The sequence below is a fragment of the Solanum verrucosum genome, unplaced genomic scaffold (genome assembly GCF_900185275.1).
Source record: "Solanum verrucosum unplaced genomic scaffold, falcon-dt-bn FXZP01000182.1, whole genome shotgun sequence".
NCBI lineage: Eukaryota > Viridiplantae > Streptophyta > Magnoliopsida > Solanales > Solanaceae > Solanum > Solanum verrucosum.
Window position 1 is genome coordinate 4,978,396 of NW_026020378.1, and position 17,952 is coordinate 4,996,347.

General features: G+C 37.3%; 2 protein-coding genes across 2 annotated transcripts in view; both read right to left on the minus strand.

Moving 5' to 3' along the window:
• The window catches only part of LOC125838565 (3-ketoacyl-CoA synthase 11-like), an 80,301-nt gene that overhangs the window by 48,989 nt on the left and 13,360 nt on the right, over window positions 1–17,952 (minus strand). The window lies entirely within an intron of this gene.
• On the minus strand, window positions 105–14,227 carry LOC125838584 (uncharacterized). The gene is made up of 3 exons (XM_049517641.1): window positions 14,007–14,227; window positions 839–961; window positions 105–316 (listed from the first exon to the last, which is right to left on the minus strand). The coding sequence occupies exons 1-3, from the start codon at window positions 14,158–14,160 to the stop codon at window positions 105–107; spliced, it is 489 nt and encodes a 162-aa protein (XP_049373598.1). The 5' UTR covers window positions 14,161–14,227.

Sequence of the window (17,952 nt, forward strand, 5' to 3'; positions counted from 1 at the left end):
AAGAATTGTGGAATACTACCCCATAAATAACAAAAACTAGAAACAGAAGGTTCAGAAACTATGTCAAGGCTAGACGAAAACTCAATCAAGTCGGCTCACATGTATCATTTCTTTGTTTGAGAGATAAACTTGGCTAGGATATAACAGTCTGGTGGGGTAATGTTTGTGTAATAGTTTTTGATGGTATCAGTGACCTCAAAGCCGGATTTCTTATATAAGTTGATGGCATCTTCATTACTTGTCTGCACATGCAAGTAAATCTCTCTGTTATTCTGCTTTGTACTAAGATCAAGAACATGATTTAACAGTTTTGTACCTGCACTACACATGAAGCAGTTTTATTATAATGAGCTATCTGGAGAAAGTGGACGCCAATTGGATTCCCTGCAGCTATGCATCTTCAACAGAAGAATCCAATATTTTTTTCACAAATCTCAAAGAGTTTGGACTTTGGAGCCAAAATATGCATTTAGACAGATCTCAAATATTACCAGAAAAGATACTGACTAAGAAAGGATCAAGAGAAAAGATGTACTGAAAGTTGGGGGTTCCATCAATACTTTTTTTTTTTTTTTTTTTTTTACCGTGGTTTCCGGGCGTCGCTTTGCGAACCCGACTAGCTGTACCCACCGGGTCCCGCTGTTTCAAGGCGGGTCCACCACGGTTAGTTCCACGGGGCCCTGGAGACGCGGCCGGTTTGTAATGCCTCCAGTGGCCCTGCTGGGGCTCGAACCGGCGACCTGAAGGACTTTGTCCCAGGCCTTTACCAGCTGAGCTACCCCTCAGGGTTTGGGTTCCATCAATACACATTCACTCTGAAGATAAGTTGATCACTTACCAATACCTAGACCACGATATGGAGCTAAAACACCCAAAGTCATTATATAAACGCAAACAGCTCCACCTTCCTTCTTCTCAAGTCGACATGCAATTGAACCGACACAAATGTCACTATAATATGCTGCAGGCAAAAGAACTAAACCAGATCAAACTTTTGAAATTTCCAGCAGTCAACATTGGAGAAATCACCAGCTAGAGATACATTTGTTAAAATACTATCAAGGAGGATAAAGAGCAGTAAGTGCAGCAAAAGTTTTTACATCAGTAGCCCAGAAAGTAAATGAACTCCCACTGTGTCTCCCTGACCTATTCCTGTGGAGCCTCTATGAAATCTGTCATACTTCTGTCAATCATTCTTATCTTCCTGAATGCTATAGGGAACCCCCAGGCCCCACCCCACCTCACCTCTTTCACACACACACACTTTTATAAACAATTGACACATCAATACCTGCTTGCAGCAAATATTATCAAGTTGAACTTTTCCAAAAGATATAGTACGTTCACTAAATATCCCTACTATCCTCTCTATGGACCTGTAAGGAAGAATGTACAATCCAATAACCTCGTGCTTCTTTTAAATCTCTTGTTTGAGAAAAAAAATGTTCTTCAAGAATTTTCAGGTATGAAAAAAGAAAGTAGATACATGTGAATAAAGTCATTAATTCTTAATGTCAATGATGCCCAATACTCAATAAGGGCTTAAAAACCAAAAGAAAATTGAAATGAACATTGAAATAGTCACGGCCAGATGTGTTAACTGCATTCTATAAAAACCACCACGAGGAAAAAAAAAAATCTTTAACTAGCTATTGTTTCAACTTTCTCAAAAAAAATAAAAATCTATTGTTTCAAATGAACAGCAGATAGTGTTTCAAGCAACAATAATTACTTATTTGTGTTATTAAATTTAGTCCAACGATATAAGGTGGATAACTGCTAATGGAGAGTATACATTCTTTTTTCCTTTAAAATTTCCATGGGGAGAAATAAATTTCCATGGGAGTTGAGAGGAACCATTTTCAGTGGACCTTTCAAGTTGCCTAAACAGTTGCATAAAAATTGTGAGGACTTTTGCCTTAACAGTAAGATCTGATGTTCTTGAGTTGAGTTATTGTCTCGCTCTGTAAAAGTTCCCTTTAACTAGGTTTTATACAAGCTTTGGTACTGAAAGTTCACAGAACACATTCTTTAATGGCAAAAAGGATTGGCAATTGCCACTGAGCTCCAATTAGACACCCATACATGCACAGAGCTCTGTTACTGGCCACCCAACTCTACAAATTCTCACCCAAACACCTAGACATGTATAAATCTACTGTTTAAATTGACTCTGACCATCGACTGAGCTTATGTGGCAATTATATAATTGAGCTGGACAAAGCGCATGATACACATGACTTTCAGAAGCCTGGAATCTAAAAATTAAACAATAAACAGTTTTAAATAAAAGAGTGGAGCAAGACCAGGCAAGGCAATCTGAGTCAACAGAAGCAATTGGTACTAAACCAATTAGCAGAATTTGAAATGATACAGGACCAGAGAATTTTGGAGGAAGAGGAGATAGTTTCCAAATTGGCTCTTATTGCTGAGTTTGAGGAGGTGGCTAAAAAAGAGGAAACTGCATGGAGACAGAGATCTAGGGCAGTATGGCTTAAACAGGGGGATAGGAATACAAGCTTCTTCCACAAAACAGCAAATGCACATAGAAGAGTCAACACTACTGATGATTTCCCTCCTGATTATCCTTTCAAGCCTCCAAAGGTATGCCTATGCTCTACAGCATCCTTGTCCAGATCTGTGTCTGTTCCTTTACATTCTTTATTGTTATAAGCTAGAGAGTATCAGTTTGCATGAATTTAACCAAATACAAAGGAATCAACTGAATGCATCACAAATATGTGCATATAGGTTTCTAAGAATAAGAATAACATCAGAAGAAATTTTGAAAAAAAGGCTCCCAGACACGAAACCCAATGTAATCTTTAAATCATCTACCAACCCTTAAACCCACCGGCGATCCTTCTGATCACCGGAATCCTCCCTCCCTCTTTCTTTTCTGACAATCTCTTTCCACCAAGGCACCTACCAGCCACCCGCGACTCAACCCCAAAAAGACCCATCCACAGAAAGTCCCACACGCGCTCGCACGCGCCACCACTTCCTCCAAGACCTCGACCTCACGCGCGGCACGCGCCGGCGCGTGAGTCGACAAATCTCAGAATTTCAACCCTTTCGTGGTTCGATCCAGGCCACAAGGGTCTTCAACCCCCATTCCGTCTTCGTTTAAAGATTTTTTTCTTCTTATCATCAGTTTTTTGGAGAGAGATGGCTAACATAATCTTTTTCAAATTAGGGGGGAAGTCTTATGACTTAACTGATACCAACCTAGCCTCAGATTCTAGGTTTGAATGGGTGGAGAGTGTTGGACGGTATGTGAGAAGAATGAAGTTGAGTAGAACAGCTCTACAGTGGCTATGCAGAAGATTTAATGAAGCTTCAGAATTCAAAGGAAAATCCTTCAAAACTTGGAGATGCAGAGATTTAACTACTCTTATTTATTGCTCTTTAAAGTACAATAAATATGGTAGATTTGTGTCTGTTATTACGGTTAAAGGAGAGCTGAGATCTATTATTATTCTCCCTGAAACTTCATTCAATGCTGGCTGGTCTGATCTCTCTAAGAAAATTGAGGTCTTTATTATTAAGGCTGAAATTTCACAGAGAGAAACCCTAAATGCAAGGGAAATAACCAGGAATGGACAAAAAGGAAAAGGAAGTTATAAGGAAGCTCTTCAAAAAAGCAGATGGCTCCCTAATGAACTTCAGTCAGCACCAGAGAGCAGCACCAATGGAGATAAGGATCCTTTGAGGAGAAGTCTGGTTGGCAGCTTCCCAGATTGCGATGAGATACCTTCCCGTAACGATGTTAGGAAATGGGCGCAAAACACATGGAGAGGCATCCATAATATACAAGTTTTTGACTTGAATGGGATCCAGTTCCTTTTTGAATTTCAGTCGAGAAGGGATGCTGAGAATGTGCTTGCAGGGAGATGGAGTAGGAGCAACCATATACTGGAGCTGGAGTGGTGGTCCCCGACGACGGGAGCTATTCAAGCTCAACAACAATTTGATTGGTTTTGGGTTCGAATTTTGGGACTACCGTTACATCTATGGTCCGATAAAGTGATGAAGGAGATGGGGGATCAGTGTGGCGGATGGATTGAAGCGGAAGAAGAAACCCAACTCAAAAATCACTTGAGATGGGCCCGTATTCGAGTCAAAGGACCTCTGAAGGAAATTCCGGCATACGTAGAAGTGAGTGATGGAGAATTCAATTTTTCATTGCCGGTATGGTGTGAAGCTCCGGCGAGATTCAGACGGAAATCAGATCTAATGCAAGTCGAGCAATTAGAAGGCGCAACACATTTTGTATCTGGAAGGGAGCTCTCACAGCAGAACTCTTTGCTGACCTCTATTCCAAATGAGGTGGAACATACCTTTTTGGGTAATGATACGCAGTTAATTTGCAAAAAAAAAGGGGAAGAGGAACACGCGGGTCTGAATGAAAGACATGTGAGGGAAATAATTAAAAATTTGGGCCCAGGAATTGTATTAGAAGTGTTGGACCAAATCGGGATAAAAGGCATTGGGTCACATGAAGCCCAATTGCCTAAGAAAGGCCCCATTCTGTTAGAAAAAGAACCTTTTGTTGACGACCTCTTTTCGACAGAGAACTGTTTCTTTCCGAGCTCGAACATAACAGAGATGGAGATGGGGACTGGAGTGAGAACTGAAATATCTTCTGCTAAGGATGATGTGGCAATTTACTTTGGGTCGGAAGTTTTGGGGGGTGAAGATAACAACTTGCCCATGGTTATTTATGATATCGAAGGGGCAGGAATTAATTCAGCAGAAACTGATAAGATAGATCTTCAGCAGGGCTTTTGCTCTTCTGAGCAAATTACATTATTTGCAGAACCTCTTCCTCTTCAAATTAATGATAGTCTCTCAGAACAAGAAATTGAAGACAAAGCTTCACTTTGGGTACATTCAAATGTACTAAAACTCAGTCAACTTTTTGGGGTTGCTTGTGAAGGATGTGATAAGGCGGCTTTTGATCTATTTCTGAGAATTGATCAAAAGAGAGGGGATTTGAGGCAGAAGAAGGTGGAGACAACACCAATCAAAGCAAAGAACACAATCCCAAAAGTGATAAGAAATTTGGAGTTTCAGGTTAAGTTTAAAGAAGGGGAATCAAGAAACAAGGGGAGAATTTCAAACACAAATTTCCGATGAAAGTCAAAATCCTTTCTTGGAATGTAAGGGGGGGTAAATGGAGAAGAAAAAAAGGGGTTAGTTAGGAGATTATTTCAACATTGGGGGGCTGATATTTATGTTCTGGTTGAGACAAAATTGGGAGGATCAGAGGTGAATGTATTCAAACAATTATGGCAAAATAGATGGATGGGGGAATTTCATTTGGATGCTATAGGCAGAAGTGGTGGCATAGTAGTGACGTGGGATAAAAGGGTGTGGAGAGGAGAGCTGGTAATAGCAGCAAACCAAATGGTGACCTGCAAGTTTGAAGGCATTAATCAGGCACTCACATGGTTCCTTAGCTGTGTATGCCTCGTGCGATCCAATAACTAGAAGAGAACTTTGGCAAGAATTAATCAACATCAAAGAACTGTGTAATGGGCCTTGGGTAGCTTGTGGAGATTTTAATGCTACAAGATATCCAAACGAAAGATCAGAAGGGCACGGAATTACTACACCAATGACTGAATTCTCCGATTGGATAAATGAGATGGAGTTCATCGACCCTCCTTTATTTGGGGGATCTTTCACATGGAGAAGGGGGGACAATCACATGTCTGCTTCCAGAATTGATAGGTTTTTATTCTCTTCTCAGTGGGATGGGACCTTTACAGGGATAAAACAGAGCATACTTCCCAGAATAGGTTCTGACCACAGTCCAATTTTGCTTGAATGTGGAGACTTAAATTTGAAGAAGTCTTACTTCAAGTTTGAACAATGGTGGTTAAGGGTGGAGGGTTTCTCAGAAAAAGTAAAAGATTGGTGGGAATCCTTCAATATCACTGGTACGGGCTCTTATGTCCTAGCCTCCAAGTTGAGGATGCTAAAGGGGAAGCTAAAGGAATGGAAACGGGAAAATAGGAACAATTGGAATCAGAGAAAAGAGGAAATCTTAAATCAGCTGTCAATTTTAGAAAAGACTCAGGAGTTGAGATTGCTATCAGAGGATGAGTTACTTCAGAAAGTACATCTTTCAATGGAGTTTGAAGATGTTGCAAAAAACGAGGAAATAGCTTGGAGGCAGAGGTCTAGAGTACATTGGCTTAAACACGGAGACAAAAATACCAAGTTTTTTCACAGGATGGCTACAGCACATAAAAGATTCAACACCATTGACATGTTGATGGTTGAAGGGGTTACAGTAACAGATTCTGAAGAAATTAAAGGAACCATAATTAATTTCTATCAAAATCTTTACAGGGAATCTGAACAATGGAGGCCAGATTTTAATGTACAGGGAGCTGAAAGCATTACGCAAGAGGAAAATGTATGGTTGCAAAGGCAATTCGAGGAAGATGAAGTTTTTAATTGCATAAAATCATGTGCTAGTGATAAGGCCCCCGGTCCAGATGGCTTTCCGATGAGTTTTTTCCAAACCTTCTGGGAGATACTGAAGACAGACTTCATGAATGCAGTGAGACAATTTCATGAAAGACATGAGATAGAGAAGAGCCTCAACGCCACCTATGTGGCTTTAATTCCAAAGAAGATAGGAGCTATGGACCTTAAGGATTTTAGACCCATCAATCTCATTAGTGGTGTGTACAAGATCTTTGGTAAGTTGTTGGCAGAGAGATTAAAGAAAGTGATAAGCAAATTAGTGAACAATCATCAAATGGCCTTCATTCAAGGAAGACAAATTATGGATGCCGCATTAATAGCAAGTGAGTGTGTAGATTCAAGGATTAAAGGAGAGATCCCAGGAATTATGTGCAAGCTTGATATAGAAAAGGCATATGATCATGTCAATTGGGAGTTTCTACTTAATATTCTGAGGCAGATGGACTGGCAGTGAACTTGGGGAAAAGCAGCATCTTCCAAATCAAGGAAGTGGCAAATATTCAGCTGTTGGCAAGCATCTTGCAATGCAAGATAGAGCACTTACCAACTACTTATCTGGGAATGCCTTTAGGGAATAATCACAAGGAGCTTGAGATTTGGGATGGAATCATTGAGAAGACAGAGAAGAGGTTGGCTAAGTGGAAGGCAAACTATCTATCTCTGGGAGGAAGAATCACTCTGATCAATTCAGTTCTGGATGCGTTGCCTACATATGTTATGTCACTTTTCCCTTTACCAGCAAAGGTAAAAGAAAGGTTGGATAAATTGAGGCGTGATTTTCTATGGTCGGGGAACAAAGAAGGGAAAAAAATACATTTAGTTAAATGGCAGGCAGCCTTACTAAGCAAGAAGACAGGAGGTCTTGGCATAAAAAATCTGAGGGTCCAGAACAAAAGTTTACTTTCTAAATGGCTTTGGAGATTTGTGGTTGAAGATCAGGCATTATGGAGAAAAGCAATTCTCAACAAGTATGGGCAGACCGAGGAATGGGTGTCTAATGTAGTAGATAGCACATATGGGGTTTCAGTTTGGAGATCAATCAGAAATTTATGGGATAGTCTAAAGGAGAATTTGGTGGTCAAGGTGGGAGAGGGTAACAAAATATTCTTTTGGAAGGACAAGTGGATTGGACAAGAGTGTTTAAACTCGGTCTTCCCCGATCTTTTTTCTTTTTGTACCAATCCTGAGGCTAAAATTGCTGAGATTTGGTCCCCTCAGGGATGGAACCTCACTTTCAGGAGAAATCTAAATGATTGGGAAGTGGATAGAATTGCTGAATTGCTACTCAAATTGGGTGAATTCACAGGCCCTACTACAGAAGCAGATGGTATTAGATGGAAACATAACGCTGATGGTAAGCTCTCTGTGCGTAGACTGTATAAGAGAGAGATAATGGCTCACTCTGGGGGAATTCTTGGCCCATGGAAACAAATATGGAAGGGCAACATCCCAACCAAGGTGAAATGCTTCACCTGGTTGGTCATCAGAAGGGCATGTCTCACTCAAGAAAAACTCAAGAAAAGAGGCTTCCAGATTGTCTCCAGGTGTTTTTTTTGTCATGAGAAGGAAGAAACTAACAGCCACTTATTCCTACACTGTAGGGTTACTGTACAGGTGTGGCGCATGGTTCACAGCATCTCTCAAGAGCCCTGGGTGATGCCAAAACATACTGCTGATCTTTTGAGCTGCTGGATGAGGAGGGGGGGGAGCAAGACCCAAAAAAGATGGTGGTCTATAGTACCTACTTGTGTCTGGTGGGCTATTTGGAGAGAAAGAAACCTTAGGTGTCATGAGAATATTACTAACTCTATTCAGAAAGTTAAAGAAAATTGCATTAACATGTTGTTTTTTTGGTGTAAAGAAGATGGTATAGAAGAAGTAGAACAGCTGGTAGATTTCCTAGGATCTATGTAATTATGGTTTCAACTTGTAACTTTTTGGAGGTAGCCAGCATACCCTTAATGCTGAAGAATACAACTTTAACTTTTATCAAAAAAAGAGTCAACACTATTGATAAGATTAAAGTCAGAGACGAGCTATTGACTGAGCCTGCTGAGATACAAAAGGAGATCACAGAATACTATGAGAAGTTATATGCTGAAACTGAGGACTGGAGACCAGACTTAGAAATGATAGGGTGCCCTATGATTGATGAGGATGACAATAACCAATTGATGGCCCCTTTTGAAGCACAGGAAATCCTAGAAGGCATCAAAGCATGTGTCGGGGACAAGGCCCCTGGCCCAGATGGTTTCTCCATGGCTTTCTTTAGCTAGTGTTGGGAAGTCATCAAAAAGGAAGTGGTGGCAGCAGTTCAAAACTTCCATGAGGAAGGGGTATTTGAGAAGAGTATAAATGCTACTTTTGTGACCTTGATACCCAAGAAGACGGGGGCTGTGGAACTAAATGACTTCAGACCAATAAGTCTAGTAGGAGGAGTGTACAAGATAATTGCAAAACTTTTGGCCGAAAGACTGAAAAAAGTGATACATAAGCTAGTGGATAGACAACAAATGGCTTTCATCAAGAATAGGCAGATCATGGATGCAGTATTGATAGCCAATGAAAGTGTAGATTCCAGAGAGAGAGACAAGAAACCAGGGATCCTATGTAAACTGGATATCCAAAAGGCATATAATCATTTGAATTGGAACTTTTTGATGAATCTGTTACAAAGGATGGGATTTGGAACAAAATGGCTAAAATGGATGAGACAGTGCATAAGCACAGTGAAATTCTCTATTCTGATCAATAGAAGCCCATGTGGCTTCTTCTCGTCATATAGAGGTCTGAGACAAGGGGACCCCTTATCCCCTTTTCTCTTTATCTTGGACATGGAAGGACTAAACAACCTATTTCAGACAGCAAAAGTAAAGGGCTGGATCAGAGGTTTCCAAGTGGGAAATAATACAAGAAATAATCTAGAGATTACTCATCTACAATATGAAGATGATACTCTAGTTTTTTGTGATGCAGTAGAGGAGCAGATGCTGATTTGAGGGTCATCTTCAATATTTTTGAGGCTGTTTCAGGTCTGCACATAAACTGGAGCAAGAGTTTCATCTATCCAGTCAACACAGTGATAAATATTGAAGACCTAGCCAATACACTAGGAGGGAAAGTGGGTGAATTACCAACAACCTACTTGGGAATGCCTTTGGGGTCTAAGAGCAAGTCAAAAGAAATATGGAGTGGAGTAATTGAGAAATGTGAAAGGAAGCTTGCAAATTGGAAGTGTCAATATTTATCGTCAGGTGGCAGACTAACTCTAGTTAACAGTGTCCTGGATGCCCTTCCCTCGTACATGATGTCATTATTCCCTATACCAGCCAAGGTAGCCAAGAGGTTGGATGCAATTAGGAGGAACTTCTTATGGCAGGGAAGCGAAGATAAGAGAAAGTACCATTTGGTCAAATGGGAGGAACTGCTGGTAAGTAAGAGAGGGGGTGGACTCAATATCAGAGAGCTGAAAACCTAAAACAAGAGTTTGATGATGAAATGGTTGTGGAAATTTGTCTCACCAGAAGTATCTCTATGGAAGGAAGTAATAATAGAAAAATATGGCATGGAGGATAAATGGATGACAGAGGTGGTCACCAACCCTTACAATTGTAGTGTATGGAGGTCTATCAGGAACCTATGGCAGCTGGTCAAAGAGAGAGCAAGCTGCAAGGTGGGCACTGGAGAAAAAGTAGCTTTTTGGAATGACATTTGGTGTGGACAGGAAGCACTCAAACATGCCTTCCCTGTACTACATAGTTTGAGCCAAGGACAAGAAGCAACAGTGGCAGAGTTATGGACAGGACAAGGGTGGAACCTGGTTCTAAGAAGGGTACTAAATGATTGGGAGATGACAACCATAGCAAGATTTCATGATACAATGCAAATGGCTACCAATCTGACAGGAGAGGAAGATAGACTACTATGGAAGGGGGAGAGAGGGGGAGAGTTCACTGTAAAATCAGCATACAGAGAACTCAGGTCTACGGAGGAGCAGCATGCAGGATGGCCCTGGAGGATGATCTGGAGAACAGAAATTCCCTACAAGGTGAATTATTTCACATGGCTCTTGGCAAAGCAGGCAGTCTTGACACATGAGAACTTAAACAAGAGGAAACCCAATCTACGCTCTAGTTGCTATCTATGTGAAGAACAGGTGGAGACAGTCAACCATCTCTTTTTACACTGCAAATGGACTGATCAATTGTGGCAGATGTTTATCCAAAAGAGGAAGATTAAGTGGACAAAGCCGGGGAGTATTATAGAAGTCCTACAATGTTGGAACAGGGATGGAAATGCAAGAAAAAATGAGAAGAGATGGAGGATTGTCCCAGCTTGCATTTGGTGGACAATTTGGAAGGAAAGGAATCAAAGATGCTTTGAAGGAAAACAGAACAATATCCAGAAGATAAAGACTAATTGCCTAGGGCTTTATTATTTTTGGTGTAAGCAAGTAGTGATAGGAGATACTGAAAATGTGTTTAATATTATTGACTGGTTGTAACTAGAAGATCCTAGGAATGATGTAAGTAAAACTTTTTGGAGGGGGACTACACTTTGATGTAGTATACCTGTGGATATATAGAAGTAATGTTACCTTTCTCAAAAAAAAATAAAAGACCTCTTTTATGCTTCTATTCTCGCTTTTTCTCTTTTTTCTTTCCCTTGTTCCAATAATACCATTGAAAAGAGCTTCACCATTCAGGCCCTCTCCCTTTTCAGACTGCCTTCTCGCATTTTCACAATGCATTGCTCTCTCTTACCCGCTCTCTCACACTGAACACAAGTTTTTCTTCACTACACTCCCTGGTATTCTTTCTTCCCTAAGAAACTCATGTCTCACACTGCAATAAATAAATAACTCAAACAACATGTAGCCTAGATATATACAAGAAAAGAGCAAATAAGCATTGGATACTCAAAACTCAAACTACTCAGTCCTATGAGATCATGGCTCCAAATATGTTGTTGGTGTGAAGCTAGGTTTAGTACAGGCAGAATATGCCATTAGCCATAACTCTGGGACTGGGGCAATACTTTTCTGTTCCAGAAAGAGGTTCTAATTCAAATTCCTAGTTGATCAGTAAATTTTAAGCAACTAATCAGATAATTTGAGGTTGAGTTTCAAGGAACTTTTGGATACTGTAGAGACCGGCAATAATTCCTGTTGAGAGCCTTTTCAAATATGAACATCCATACTGTAATAAAATTGTGCCTATAAAAATTGAAATCTTATTGTAAAAACTATTCCAAAATATATAGGGAAAACCTAAGTGGGTATGGAGGGAATACTTCCCATGTTCATTTCTGGGTGGGTTTTGAGGAAGATGGAAATGAATAACGGGTCTTTTATGGTAATTATGGTGTGAATGAGATGACTGGGAAGGGAGGCTTGAGTTATTTGTTTTATGTGTGTAAGCAAGTGAAGGAGGTGAGAGTTTGTTGGGTTTCACATGAGTCTAAATTTATGAGATTACAACAATTTGATGGTGCAGACCTATGTCAGATCTCAACCCAAGATAAACTAGCAAAGAAGAAGAGAAGACTAGAGTACCAGTTATGCAAAATCAAGCAGCCCTAAAGGATGTGACATCATAAAGAATTCCCATTTTTCTTAATCCTCCGGAGTTAACTTCATTCAAATATGCCAGAGGGTTAAATCATGTAATGCAGCTAAGACTCCAATTCTGGTCACCTCCTTTGCCCCTCTGAGAGTCCTCTAATGGCTAACCACTTAAACCTAAACTTATGCAGGGTAAAACTCCTTACTACAGGCTGCAGTTTCATTCTTTTTCATGAAACTAGTCTTGAGTTGTACCGCTGCATACACTCTTCATTTGGCATCTTCCTTTGCTACCCCTTTGTTCCCTGAACTTCTGACCTTCAACATGCTTGTGAAACAGTGGAGACAAATAGGTTTACCTTCTATATAGTATATACTGTATTGCATCATTTACATTGGCCTACATGTTTTCAATTTTCATCGGCATGAAACAAACATATGTCTGTTACCCAACTGTCGTTTACAGAGACACCTATTGTTGCTTCTTTGATTCAGGTTTAAGTTGCTAAAATAAAGGCATAGTGTTGGAAACTGGTGTCAAAAAAACAGCATGACAAATTGAAGTGTATAGTTCAAGACTTCAGGTTACACATTTGAAGGTTCACTTTAGGTTACCCATTTGAAGCTTCTCACTTGAAAACAAAAGATAACTAAATTTGGTTGATAGAATATATACGATACCTCATTTCGATGTAGCAGAGCGAATTGAAGTGTAGTACATGTTGTGCATCAGCTAGTTTCTTGCTATGTAAGAGAATTATAAGAAAATTAGCTTCCTGAATGGACCTCATATGAAAAGGCTCTAAATTGATACAGTATAAAATTCCATACTCTTATCAATTTTATGTCAACATCAATATCTTAAGTCATAAACACAAGTAAGAACCAAATAAACCATAAAACAACCCGGTGCCCATAGAGCAACAACAACAATAACATACCCAGTGAAATCCCATAAGTGGGTCTGGGGAAGGTAGAGTGTGTACAGACCTTACCACTACCTCCTCGAGGTAGTGAGGCTGTTCCAACTAAGTTGCTCGGAGTCTCCAAAATATTACCGCACCCGTGTCGGATCCTTCAAAAGTATACTATTTTTGGAGGATCCCACACGCACCTGTCGACATTTTTGAAGAGTTTGAGCAACATAGATTTCTGAAATACCCTCAGCTCGAGTGCAGCAAATTCAAATACAAAGAAAAAGAAAACAGTGTAGAAAACATAGCAATTAACACGTTGGGCCAACAAAATAGTGCAATAATTGAAACACACTAAACACCTGACTTTACGAGATATCAAAAGTAAGAACTACAATAATACCATGTGATATCAGGTACCACAAGACAAAGACTATATGAATAGGTTAATACGATGACTGACACGGTGCTCTATACTACCACCAAGTCAAATACAAGAACAGGCTAGTAATAAGACAGCTCTGAACTACCTACCAACCTTCTACCTTTATCCACGACCTGAATATCTTCCTATCAACAAGCACATTGAAATTGTATCAACCCTCAAAATATCCAACACAACAACTACATCTCCTCAACTAACATGAATCCTCAACACAAACATCAACAACAGAAAAAAATTAAAAGACAATCTGCTATTTCATAATGCATAGGACATGAACAAAAAAAGAAAAACTTGACTCACCCCGCCACAAGCAACGCTATAAACATCACCACACTTAGAGAGACAAAAAAAGAAAGATTAGAGAATTTGAGATTAGGAAATGTATTCCTACTATGATGCCGAAGAACCAAAAATGTCAGTCCTTTATCCCAAAAACTTTTGACACCACTTCGATTTGTCAACTAAACGAGTAGAAATTATGAAATTAATCGATAAAAACAGCAACTTGACGTGATTTCGACCGTTCCAGAAAACCCATATAAGAAAATTAAAAAATAAGGAAAACCCAGAAGTGAAAACGAACCTAGCTTGGTGAAATCACCAGAGGCGAGCGCATCAGAGTAGTATTTATCATTGTAACGAATTGGGAATAGTACAGTATTGATCTTCTTCAGCTGCATCATGTTCTTGTCCCTTACATTGTCCAAGGAGATTAACATTTCACGCCCCGCACCCATTGTCTGTTGAGAGATTCTTAGACACTGTAAATGGCTCAAAAGGGTTGCGGTGGAGGAGGAAGAAGAAGAAGAAGAAGAAGAAAAGATTTGGTTTGAGCCTGACGTATAATGGTTCATCACATTGCTACATATCTTAAACTAGCTTATTTAGGAAGGATATAATTTGAAGTTAAAATGTCTAATCCCACAAGCTTTAGGAGTTGTGTCGATTATGCTACGAGTCTAAAATGACATAAGAGGGACCTTAATTTGAGGCAGCTTTCATTAGATTGTGTTTTTGAATGACTATGATCTCTCTATTATCTATCATTTGGGCCAAATGTAGTAGCGTGCTCCAAAATCACATTTATGAAGCTTTTCCTTTTTGTATCTCTACAGAACAGTGACACACTTAGACACCAAAAACAAATAACAGAGATTCGAAGCACAAGTTTTAAAATTCGACATATTGTAAACGTGAATCAATTCGATTGAATAATATATCAAAATTATTGAAATACCAAGAGGAGGTTATATCTAAATTTTGAGTTATTTAGAGAAAGATTTGACCTTTTGTCCATTGAAATTCTCAAATTTTAAAATTTGACCTACCACAAACGTGAATTGTTCCGAGTGAATAATATATCAAAAGGCTTGAAACGTCGAGAGTAGTTCATACCTAGAATTTAAGACTATTTAGAGGAGATTCAAATTGGTTAGGAAAATAATCAATTTGCTAAGAAAGATGAACGATTGATATAACAATGTATATAACTGTATATACATCTCTCATATATACATAGAGAGAGAGACTTTGCACATAGTTCTTAAATTTGGTTATTTTGAATGTTTAATTAATTTATATTGCATATAAACTACAGACGAAAATGAAGGTGTTAAGACAACTTTGCCACAAACTGATTCATATATAATTGATGAAGATGATGTGTTGTTGAATGTGCCATAAGTTTCATGAATCTTTTTCAAGAGTTCATTTTTTACTTTTTAATGGTTGGAATATTGTCATTTTTTTGTGTGTGTTTATTGTGATCATTGAACAACACTTAGGTTAATATACATTTATGTTTAGCTAGTTATATTTTTACTTGATGTCAAACTCAATAAGTAATATAAAAATTATTTTATTTATGAATTTAGTTAACAAATAGTAATCCTAACATCATATAATATTATTTTTTCGATATTTATATTAATATATTTAAATTATAATTAATTTAAAATTTTATATAAAATATACTTTAAAAAAGAGTAAATTTTAGGTTTAGCAAACATAAAAATCATAGTTGTATGTTATAGCTATAGTTTGTATAATTGCGCTCCATAGCAAACTTTATGTTTGCTATGGAGCATCAGATTTGTATAAATCGATGGCAGCCTCTCGTTTGTATAAATCGCTGGCAGCCTCTCAATTCAATTTTATGTTTTTGTATATCTGCATAAAATTTGAATTTGTACACAATTGAATCGAAATAAAACGTTTGTATATCAAATCTCTCTCTCTCGCTTTATACAACACAAATTATACATTGTAATTTGTATAATTTGTGTTTGTATAAAGCGAGAAAGAGAGAAAGGCAAAAGAGAACTGGCAGGGGAAGATTTGTATTTGTATAATTATAAGTGTCTAAGATGAAAATATATGTATTTATATTTACAGTTTTCTCTCGCTTTATACAAACACAAACACATTTTATACATTTGTGTTTGTATAAAGTGAGAGAGACAACTATTTGCTACGGGTTACAATTAAATCAAATTGTGATTATAACATTTAATTTGAATTAATAGTTTGTTATTTTATACAATTTTCCCTTAAAAATAGACTGACCTGCCATAGCCCATAACCCACATACTGGTGGGTTGGACTGATTGTTTACTGGCCCACAAAAAAAATGAATCAGCCCAACATGACTCGTCAAATTCCAAAGCTTCTATGGGGGCTAAGTTCAGATAGAGTGGGTCAATCCATATTGATAGCTCTAGACAAATTGATATCTTTTCTTGATATATTAAATGACAAGTAAAAATAAAATTTATTTTTGAAATAGTGAATAGTAATTTAGTTGAACTTTCGATTTTTTTAATAAATAATTTATTCTTTAGATTTGTCTCTTCAATGAGGTGTATTTGGTATCACGGAGATTCAACAGAGATGATAGAAAATTACCCCTTCATTCACTTTTATTTGTCATATTTGAATTTAATATTGTTTTATTACACAATTTCTATTAATTGGTGTTTTCTTAAAACAAATAAATTATTTTTTCTTAATATATTAAATGATAAGTAAAAGTAAAAATTAGTTTTTGTTATAAAATATTGTGGTGTGGATGTCCACTACACCAAGAAGTTACTATCACTAATTATAGCTTCATTACTTCCCTCTATTATGAAGATAACCTCCACTTTTATGATCACTATTCTTGTAACTTTCACCTTCCTAACCTCTTCCATTATATTCATGTTTAATGTCATGTTTATGACTAACATTTTGTATGCATCTATGTTAAACTATAAATAGAGGCATAAGGGTTCATATTGTAGACACTTGAAGATTTGGTGAACACTTGAATATTTGGAAGAATAAGAAAAACTCTCATCTCTTGTCTTCCTATTTCTATTATCATCTTCTATATTTCTTGTCTTATTTTGCTTTATTTTTACGACTTTTTAAAAAGTATAACTTATATAAATCTCATAGTGTAAAGAATAAATTACATCATATCCCTACTTTTTTTTCTAATTACAATAATCCCTTAAAATTTGTACCTTCCGGATACATAAGTCACCTTCAGGATACATTAATTCAACATCCAGATACATTAATTCTAATACAAGAAAAATCTTTCTGTTGCGCTAAAAAAGGAATAAAATCTAAAAATTAATTAAATCTCATAAATTATGCTTATTTTTCTTCTTACTATCAATCATACAGAGGCAAATCCTAATAGAGTGAAGAAATTCAAAATTTCAAATTGTTCACCCCGTTCAACGAAGAAACCTTTCAGATTTGATTCAAAAACTTTTGTCGAAATTTTGGGTAAGCGATGTGCGTTATGAAGGATACAAAAGTGATGAAATTGTTGTTGGACAAACGATATCCTTTTGAATCTTCAAGTTTATCGAAAATCCTTTCAATTTTGATTCAAGATTATCAAAAAAATTGAGATTCAAGATTCTTTCTTCTCCAAGTTCAACGAAGATCCTTTCAATTTTGATTCTAAATTGTTGACAATTTTGAGATTCAAAATTCTTCTCCTAGTTTATTGAAGATCCTTTCAATTTTGATTCAAAATTGTCGAAAAAATTGAGAAGATACATCATGAATATCTTTGCTACTTAGATTTTACTATTTATGTATCTTGTTTAAATTGATAAGTATTGTATTTATACTAGATACATTAAATAAATAATTGTTGCCCATAAGATGTTAAATTTGAGATCGATACATTACTGTGTGGTATTTGTTATGTAATTGATACATTTAGTAAAAATTCGAATTTACATATCATATCTAAAAAATTAGTGCATGATACATTACTATTTATGTATCTCGTTTAAATTGATAAGTATTGTATTTATACTAGATACATTAAATAAGTAATTGTTGTCCACAAGATGTTAGATTTGAGATCGATACATTACCGTGTGACAGTTGCGATATAATTGATACATTTAGTATAAATTCAAATTTACGTATCATAGCTAAAAATCAGTGCATGACACATTACTATTTATGTATCTCGTTTAAATTGATAAGTATTGTATTGTTTGCCTGGAAAAATATTTATA

Bases quoted from the DNA above. Each gene is read 5' to 3' on its own strand.
- LOC125838584 (XM_049517641.1), bottom strand. From the start codon at position 14,160: ATGGGTGCGGGGCGTGAAATGTTAATCTCCTTGGACAATGTAAGGGAC. The intron at 962-14,006 runs GTTCGTTTTCAC...TTTTGCCTGCAG, and splicing joins TGGTGATTTCACCAAGCTAG to CATATTATAGTGACATTTGT. The intron at 317-838 runs GTAAGTGATCAA...TGTGTAGTGCAG, and splicing joins ATATCGTGGTCTAGGTATTG to GTACAAAACTGTTAAATCAT.